Consider the following 10,138-nt stretch of genomic DNA (forward strand, 5'->3'; position numbering starts at 1 on the left):
TCATTATGGCAAAACTCACGAGGGCTCTCTGCCTAAGGGAAGCGATGCTTTCGTGGAGGAATTTCTAAGGAAACCTGGCTTGTATCCAACTTACACACAGGAAAAACCATAAAACCGCTCTTGCAGCCGACTCGTTCGCAGGGAGCAATTTCTGATCCAACTATGAGTGTTCAGTGACTTTACTGTTCGGTCAGTAGTAGGCTCTCTTAAAAGCACAGCATAGTTAATACTTGTTGCTATAGCAACAATTGTTTTTGTTTCTCTTGCCTGGCAATAATTTTTTGTTTAGTTAATTAACGTTCTGTTGCCAACCACTGTGTGTGATTGCTTGTAATGTATGCTTCCTATGTGACGTACTTTCGATTAACTTTATGTTTGTGAATAAATTAAGCTTAAAATATTATTCTAAAAGACTTTCACATAGTGATTGTTTAGTTATCTTTGTTTCCGAAAAGCTCGGGTTTAATCATGTGAACATTATTACTTAACTTTCATTTCTTATTTTCTTGTCTTCTCCGTCTTTGTTTTTAGTGATCACGCAAGAACTATGCTATTTTATTGCACTAAAAATTATCAACTTGCACTGCGAATCCAATTTGCACTAAAAATTATCTACAATCAGCTTTTGATTATCATGGTATAAAAATCGGTTTAATAAATATGTCAAGAAAATAAAGCCAATTAAATAAATATAATTTTATTGATAATTGTATTAATACAGCTATGCAAATAAACGTTGATGAATGTGCAGCATAACCGAAAGATTGAATTGAAACAAACATGCAAATAAAAACAGAGATACAATAAAGTATGGAACAGGTACAGATAGTAAAAGCTCCTCCAGACAATTTCCAAAACACTGTGTAATTCATCGCTGCTTCATATTCAGTGTGAAAGAAATAATATAACATTAAAAATATTTTAATAACATGCAAGACATACTTCTAGTTCTTTAAAGCCAGACTTGTTCTTCTGAATAGATTCAAGATAAGTTTTTAATAAAACATAAATTCTATCATAAGTTCATATATACACCATCAATAGATATTAAAATCGGTTCAACTAACATCCTCAATTCTTCTCATTAATGGTGTTATCCTTCCTCGAATTTTATCTATTAATATAAAATTCAGAAAGGTATGGTTTCTATCAGTAAAAATTCTTCAATTAAATAGCACACAATCAGTTTTATCACCATCTCAAAAATGCTTTTTAATCTGAATTTCATAACCGAAGTGTTTAATACAATATTGAAATTATGCAAAAAGTTAAATTTTAAACGAATTTCAAATTTATCGAATAATTTCGAACATAAAATTTCAATGATATCTTTACCTCCTTTTATATTATGCAAAATAAAAATAGCTAGTTAAGGTATTTATAAATGAGAATCAAACAGCCGGACCAATGTATGAGTCTTCACAAATTTAAAACTACAACTTTGCTGTAATTTTTGTGCAACAGTGAAGTGTAATTCCTTCCACAATGAAAATATAGGCAATAAAAATGTAGCAAGCTGGCTAGGAAAAATATGAAGTTGTTAAAGTTGCAGAGTCCTTAGGTTTACTTCGTTTTAGGTCCTTAGGTTTATTTTCATTTATTCGTCCTTAGGTTTCGGCTTAGGAAATATGAAAAATCCGCAAGGTCCTTAATGGGATTCGAACTCTTGACCTCTCCACTGCTAGCTAGACATGCTTACATTACATGCTTACATTAGCCATCACACACGAAGGCACATGGTAAGAATAATTCCTTAGAAAATTTATATTTCAAATGTATGACACAATGCGTTATTCAAATTAGAAGTAAGAGATAGTTATTCAGGTATTTTTAGCATAACCTCAAGTAAAGTTAAACTTACTCGAATATGTTTTGCAAAATTATGGCTAAAGCTATAGCATTGGTGAGAGAATTTTTGAAAAATTCTTTTACTTTCGCAGGTTCAAGCTAAATATGGAATAGTCTTAGAAGATATCGGAATATAGGAATAAAATTCTTAAAAGCAGCAGATAAATCTACTAGAAACCAGAAACTACAGCAGACTTCAAGGACAGAGAGAAACAAAGCTCCTAAGCTGCTTTCATCAACATTAAGGCAATTGCTGTTGCCTTTATTGCAATATGAACTGAGGTTTGAGCTAGTACGGAACTGGTACGCGTACAAGTTGAACTCTTGGTTGAACAGGTACTACAGGTGGGCTTGCAGGAACGAAGTCTGCAATTGGACGAGGAGGTGCTCCTAGAGTTTGGATTCCTGCATAAGAGAAAGTATATGATTAAAACTTTCTATGGTGCACAAACAGACTAATCTTTAATGTATCATGCATCTGATAACGAAAGCTCAGTAAGGATGAAGTATTAATTTCATAGGTCAAATTACAAGCATGTATAAGATTTTTAGTTTTAATTGTAATAAAGATTATTTGATAGATTTCTTTTCCTGTTTGATTTTTACTTCCTTGTACAAAGTAAAGAAAGTATAGTAATCGCGAAAATTTTCGGGTATCATATTTCAACGAAAATATCTATTTTGACCGCTATCAAATGCAACTTAAAGATGTTTTTTCGTGACATCTGTACGTAACGGACAGAATAAAGGACTCTTTTTCCCCAAACGGATGATAAAATTGATTTAAAATAGATTCAGAAGAGATTTTTTGGTGGTGTCTGTACGTTTTATGTATCTCGCATTACTCAAAAACGAGTAGCCTCAGAACTTTGAAATTTTGTATATAAGATTGCTATAACATGTAGTTGTGCATCTCCCATTTTGGTTACAATTGGCAGTACCAAAAGTATATGAATATATGTATATATATACATATAGTAATATATATATATATATATATATATCCCCTCTGTTATTCGGCTCAGTGAGCTCAATTTATATATTGTTATAAGTTTGTAAATTGTGCATTTTTTGCTTTAAAAATTACTGAATTATGATGTTCTAATCTTCTGGTTACCTTTAGTTAACCTACATGCAATTAGTTGTATAATTATCAACACTTTAAAAGTTGTTTCAGTGCGGCTAAGCCTAATTTTTTTACCATAGCAGTCATATTTCTTTACATTTGAAACTTAGCAGAATAGTGGATTTGTTGCCAATCTACAGAAACTAAGCTTCACAACCACAAAGTAACGTTTTCTTTTATTTTTGCGAATAAAATTACGCTTAATCTATTCTGGAATTATCAATTAAGTTATTAAAGTATCCCATATATTGACTCAGTATAGCGTCCACAACAAATTAAGTCAGTTTCTACTCTTTCAGTCTCTTTTTGCTGAATGAAACGAAAGGTAAACTTTCAGTTTTGTGCACCGAAAACTCTACCTTCTTGCTCACTAATCGAATTGCTTGTTTTTGCGAAGAAACTGTAATTTTAACTTTAAATTATTTTTGAATTGTTTTAACTGTATTTGGTGTTTTATATTTTTTTAATATCTTTCAATTTTGAATGAAGATATTTTGAGGTTTTATGTATTTTTGCCTTGCCGCGAAGTGAGAACTGAATTAATTGAACGAGAAATCTATCGATGATGAAATTCGAGGAAATAATATGCAGCAAAAAAATGTGTATAATTTAATATTCCGTACAAGGAAGTCATGTGGTGTACAAATCAGACTTTTCTAGAGAGTAAGATTTTGAATGTTGCTTTGAGAAGTAATTAGCCAAATCCTCACATTGCTTCAAGGCCAAAGCAAATTTTTACGGTTAATAGAACTGGCACAATTATTGCAAATGTAGTATAATAGAATTTTCTGTTATCATTAGAACGGACTAATTCTTATCAGCAATTCGAAATTATCTAGCTTTATCGCTGTGTGTTGGTTAGTGAAACCAGTGAATATTACTAAAGCTTATCTAAATGATAACTTGATAAAGCTTATCTAACTGAGTTGCTTTACAGTGCTGAATATTAAAGCATCTGAGATGGTAACCAGGAATTAAAGACCTGAACTACAGACCCACTTAATACGATTACCAAATATCGATTTATTAAGACTAAAAACTGTTATCCAAAGGAATTCATGTTTGAAGTAACAAAGAATTACCCTTGGAGGCTATGGCAAGGAAATCGAAGACACCTCAGAACAGAAGTATTTCGCAGAAACAGTGGATTAGTTGATTTAAATGCTTATTTAAAAAAAATTAAATAAATAAATTTTTAATAAAATCTGAAAGTTTCAGATTTTATATTACGCCTAAGGGGGCATTTTTGTAGCGTTTCGTGTGTTACCTTTATTTATTAAACATCATATTCTTCGCACTTAAAACCCATACAATTCAATTCAGCAGCAATATCACATAAACAGATTCAAAACTCGGACATCCAGGTGACCCTGTTCGGGTGGAGGATTACGTTCTGATGGCTCAAGGTACCGTAATTTTTTCACATGCGTGACACATACATGCATTCATGCAGATTCTTCATTATTTAATTTCTTTAAATATAATCCAAGGTGATAATATTTGGAGGTAACAATTTGAAAAGTGAAGTGGACATTTATAACGAAACAGCGCCAATGTCGTTTCGAAACTAATAACCTTTTTGGGATACCACTCCTTAGGGCTGATAAAATAAAAAGTAAAATAAAATAAAATCCTCAGATTTTAATAGTCACACAAAAGGGTTTGTTAAAGTTTTTCAACATCCTCGCTGAGCTCGTAGTCTGCTTTTGCACTTACTCCTACTAACCCATTTCTTTTTGTCTTATCATTAAGCATAATTTTCGCCGCCTAACGCCATAAAAAATTCAACAACAAAATTACAAAAAATTTAAAAGCAGCATGCGTTTAGAATTCATAATGAAGTGTTAAGAGTTGAAATATATTTTTAAATTTTTTTCAGTATTTTCCAAGTTTATCATTATCATTTCAATGTACAGTTTTCTAAGTAAGATGGCTTGCAAAAATTTGTTTGTCTATTTATTATTAACGTTTTGTGTGTTAAATTTACTAATTAAATATTATGTTCTTCGCAATTACGTCACATAAAATTCAATTGAATAGTGAATGCATAAAATATTTAAAAGCAGCATATCTATAGAATTTCCTACATACAGTCTCTCGCGCTGGGAATAACAATTTTTTCACCAATTAGTATGCGATCAGCAGTATCAGAAATTTCATAAACAAATTATACGTTAAATTATACGTACCCCCATATCCATCATCGGCACTGGAAGAGACGGTGACATCAGCAGGGCTTAGGTTGCTAGTGCCTGGTTCATTGGTGATGATATTTGGACGGAAACCCAATTCATCAGCAACGTATTCTACGGTTCTTGAACGACCATCTTCGTCTACCACAGAATACGATCCGGATACTCGTCCATTACCGTCTCCAGATTCTTGGTGGGAGCTACCGCCACCGATAGCTTGCGAGCTGTAACTGAATTGGTAGGGGTTGGGAATACCGTTATAATCCTGTGTATAAAATGTGTTAAAATTCAGTTTCACGAGAAAAGTACTCTGGTAAAAAAAAAACCTAATTTTTTTAATTATTTTTATTAATTTTTAGTTTAAATAATCATTTTTAATGTTTAATTGTAAAATATTAATAAGCCACTTCCAAGTAGATAAAACCACTGAAGTAAAACTTTATTAACATATTTTCCTAAAATATAACTTGATGGTTAACTTTGTTGGCGATAAAATGTAGGCGAAGGCTTTATAATTAACGTGTTAATGCTCAAATTCATAACTGATATTTCAAGCAGCATGTAGTACATCAGAGCCGAAACTGAAGATTTTCCTGCCTAATTCCTCTGGTAATAATTAGCTCTAACTTTATGATAGAGCTCTCGCCTGTCCTTTACTGTTATCATCTAAGAAAAGTTCAGACCTTGCTTTTATTAATATATTATTATATGAATTATACAAATCATAGCTCTAATTGAACTGAGAAGGGTATTTCTTTTAACGGAAAGGAACGTTTTTACCATTTATTCTTTTGACACTATTTCTAATTGAAGTGCAGCTTAAGGAGAAAAAAAATTTCCTAAACCTCCATAAGGAACTCTAATAATTATTCCAGAATCATTATCCACTACTTTTTTTTTTAGTTCGAGCACCACTATAGGGACATTAGGCAATTTTTCAAGCAGCAGATGTGAAAAATGAGCAGTGCCCTCGCCGGGACTCGAACCTCGGACCTCTCGAATACACGTCGAGTGTGCTCACCATTACACCACGAAGGCATGCTAAGAAAGCCAGAGAAATACCTTATAGTAGATGTAAAGTATTAAGATCACTGTGCACTGTCAATTAAACTAATATTTACAGGAAGATGTTCTTGGGTCTTTCGTATGAACATCTTCAAGAAATACTTTCTGTAGAGAACTAGCTTATAATTAAATTGCATTAAAAAAAAGTCAAAAAAGAAGACTCCACGAGAAAGAGTATCTCCATTATAAAACAGATATACTAAACACTATCTGTTTTACTATCTGTTTTATACATTATAAAACAGATATTGTTCAAACACTTAAAAAAAATTTAAAATGATGTGTAGAGTCATTGGATTATTTCTGAAGCAAAATTACGTGAGAAATCAATGCCTTAGCAGGGACTCGAACCTGGACTTGCCGATTGCTCTCCGAGTGTGGTAACCGTTACATCACGAAGGCATGCAGAACGGAGGCAGAAAATTCCTTATAAATGAATATTATAAGTCAGCCATTTTATTATTTTTCTATTTTACAATAATAGTGTTACCCCTATTCTTATAGTATTATTGTTATGAACAAATAATGATGCCCACATTATTTCTGTTATTTTCATTATTCTGATCGGAATCAGATAAGCTGTATAAATTCACCATGGCCAAGTGGAAGATTAGAGTAGTACTTGTGGCTAGCCAAGGCCTTGGTAGTAGTGTGACATTTAATCAGTTTCATTGTAGTTTTCATAAGGAACACCCTGGAAGAGACGCACGAGACCCTCGAACAAAACCCGAAAGTCTCGTGACCCCTTCATCTGCTTTCAACCTCTCAAGACACTTACCTTGACAAATTTTAAGCACCGATGTAAACATATGCAAATATTCATGAATTCCCTATAATTAATGGCATTACTTCGCTTCGTAATTGTAGCGAAGCTCAAGCTAGAGGTATTGAAAATCTTATGAATATCCACGTGTCTATTACCTTAGCGTTAGTCATGTAACTTGAGCTTCATGGTGACAGTCACTCGAATTTCTCGATCATATCACAATTTTAATCGGTGATGAAATCTGAAGATATTTTACCCTCCTTTTCTATTACCAACAACCTCTCGATCGGATTTCTGGATCGATGAATTTGAAGTGTCTTTATGACACAAACATACTAATAAATAAATTGCCATGCCATATCCAGGATTTTAATCCAAACGTTTCGGTAAGAAACATGTTGATTCTGTAGTAATTAGCAAGGCAATCGCATTGGCCTGATTTTTGTATTGTTATACTTTAAACAAATATTTACTTTTCTGCTTTTAACTAAAAGTAAATCATAAACAAACGGTAATCTAAGTGTAATATTTTATTCCATTTCCTAATATCTTGGGGTTGATGTTTAACCATTCACAGTCTTAAGATACCTAAACAACTGTTTCTTGTTCGCGATTTGGCAGTATATTTCTACTTAGAGTGGACAGATAATACTAAAATTACCTGAGTGTGAATTAACGCTAACTATTAAAAGTTATCAAATTCTGATTTTGCTCTGAAAATGCTTAAATAGTTTAAAACTCATAATTATCACCTAATTTGTATCTGCCACGGCTGAAAACAAACTCTTGTTTGACGTAAATATTTTAAATACTCACCTGACGGTATTGTGCATGCACCAGGAAAGCAAAGGAAACGAAAATGAGTGCCTAAAAATAAACAAAAGGAATTAAAATTTATGTTAGTTCCTTTGTGGCATCATAAATTCAAATATATGCTAAACTGAGTCCCTCAAAACTTGATAATATAATTAAATTTCAAATTAGTGGTCACTCGAGGGATCAAAGCTCTTTTCGGTTGTAAGAGAGTGGATAGGCATGCTGCATCTGAGCAACCCAATCCAACAATCACGTGCAGGTAATTAAAATTAATTATTATATCTCCATTGGGAATTAATTATCCATGAACGATTCTGAGCTTCAGCATTATCTGGAAGCGAGAAAATATCTGTGTAATGGTGTGTCAAATGCACTCTTAGCTATTATTTCAAGCTAAACTCGTTCCAGTTGTGTTTAGCGTCACTGGATGGGGTTTTCTACCTTCCCAATTATCCTCGTTTAATCACAAGTGCGATTATGAAATTAAGGTACCAAATATGTCTGAAACCAAGGATGGAATATGCTACCGCAGAGCTATCAAACCCCATTTCGTTCCAGTATTTTATTTAACATTAATACTAGTTCAGAATTCTAAACGCTTCTTAAACTGCGCAAAAAAGTGGGACACTTCTATAGCTCCCGTTCTACTCCGCCGATTGGCGAAATTCAAATTGCATTTTTCATGTCTCGAAAGCGCGTCTTAGGTATGTATTAGATTTATATAAAGCAGTGTTCTAAAGTTGGTATTTTGACACAAAATCGGACTTTTTCTGGAATGACATGTCAATTGTTTTCCATATTTCAATTCTACAACTCAGATTATGCTTAAATATTAAATCTTGTAATTTTTGGTGAGAAAATTAACAATTTATCTTGGCGCATTTTTCTCAGTTTGCGCCAAAAATAATTCACTTGACGAATTTATTAATTTATAGCAACCTATTTTCTTTTACTTTTTTTCATTGTACACGAGCGGAATAAAGGTCGTCGTTCACACATTCAAACAATTTTAACAAAGTGCGTAAATCAAATTTGCGGTATTATCGCTTATAACGAATATGGGAAACTTCAAAACGCGCCAAAATGTAAATTCACGTATATCTTAGGAAATTTCGAATAAAAAACTCTAATTTTTTGCAGGTGCTCCTAGAAATATATCTACTTTAAAAAGATGTTAAACATTTAATAGGTTATAATACGAAACTGTTTTTGAAAAAGTTACAAACAATATTTTAAAATACAAATTTTTAAAATAAATTATAAAAAATGTGCGAATTATGTTTGTATTAAGCTAATTTTTGAATTCTGGAAGAAGGAATTAATTAAGTTTAATAAGAAAAGAGATATTAATAAATATATAGCAAATTCAATTAACATGGAGTAGCTAAAATTTTGAGAGCTAATTTTTTTAAAAACTACTCGTGCGATGTTTATAAAACTTGGCAATTTAGCATAACTGGAGTCGTAGAAACGAAATATGGAAAAAAATTGGCATGCCATTTCAGAAAAAGTCCGATTTTGTGTCAAAATACCTATATTAGAAGAATGTTATATATAAAACTATACATATAAAATACAATTGCATTATTTACACATAATATACAATTATATTATATAAGCGAAAATTAATTTATTTTATTTGAAAGAAGTAATTATTTTTAATATAATTATGTTATTCAATTACTCTTCAAAGCTTCCTTTTAATTCAATATAATTATATTTAAAAACTAAAAAATAGACAGTAGACAAAATAAATAAAATGTGTTTATGGAAACTCCAGGTAGTTAAGAAAGATTATTAATTATACAATTAGCTTAGCTTAGCTTGAAAATAATGGATAAATATTTGCATATTCAAACTCTTGACATTTGAAAAGGATTATAAATCTATTGTTATTAGCTTACCTTGAGCATAATGGATAAATATTAATTTCCACTGTAGAAATTTTGGAGAGAACTGACTGCAGAAACAGTTCTGAATTGTACACTTCTCGAAATTTCGGCCGTTTATATATCCACAACGAAGCAACATGTCTTCCTTTTTATTATATTTTTTGTTTACAAATAAGAAGTTACAAAAGGAGAGAAGAAAAATAAATGTGTAACAGTTCCTTTGTTGGTATTGCGAAAGCTCAGATTTTTAAATTTTGGAACAGAAGCCACCTTATCATGAGGTTTAAATGGTTTAAATGGTGTAGGTTAAACACATATGGGACGCAAGGAAACAAGTATAAAAGCTTTCACTCTCATTCTCGTATACGTGATAGCAAATAAAAGTGAAAAATGAGACTGATCCCCTCATTTAACTCGGGGTGATTATAATTCA

General features: G+C 31.8%; 1 protein-coding gene and 1 non-coding gene across 2 annotated transcripts; both read right to left on the reverse strand.

The window, feature by feature from the left end:
- Positions 1 to 681: 681 nt before the first annotated feature.
- Positions 682 to 9,816, reverse strand: LOC118193274 (cuticle protein 10.9-like). Its single transcript, XM_035364327.2, has 4 exons — positions 9,718 to 9,816; positions 7,814 to 7,864; positions 5,164 to 5,431; positions 682 to 2,253 (listed from the first exon to the last, which is right to left on the reverse strand). Exons 1-4 carry the CDS (start codon positions 9,724 to 9,726, stop codon positions 2,138 to 2,140), a joined length of 444 nt encoding a protein of 147 aa, XP_035220218.1. The 5' UTR covers positions 9,727 to 9,816; the 3' UTR covers positions 682 to 2,137.
- On the reverse strand, positions 6,132 to 6,204 carry TRNAT-UGU (transfer RNA threonine (anticodon UGU)). Its single transcript has one exon. It is a non-coding gene; the product is annotated as a tRNA-Thr (tRNA).
- Positions 9,817 to 10,138: the final 322 nt, after the last annotated feature.

Source organism: Stegodyphus dumicola, chromosome 6 (assembly GCF_044657685.1).
Source record: "Stegodyphus dumicola isolate Sdum_Otavi_A_Nest chromosome 6, ASM4465768v1".
NCBI classification, from domain to species: Eukaryota; Metazoa; Arthropoda; class Arachnida; order Araneae; family Eresidae; genus Stegodyphus; species Stegodyphus dumicola.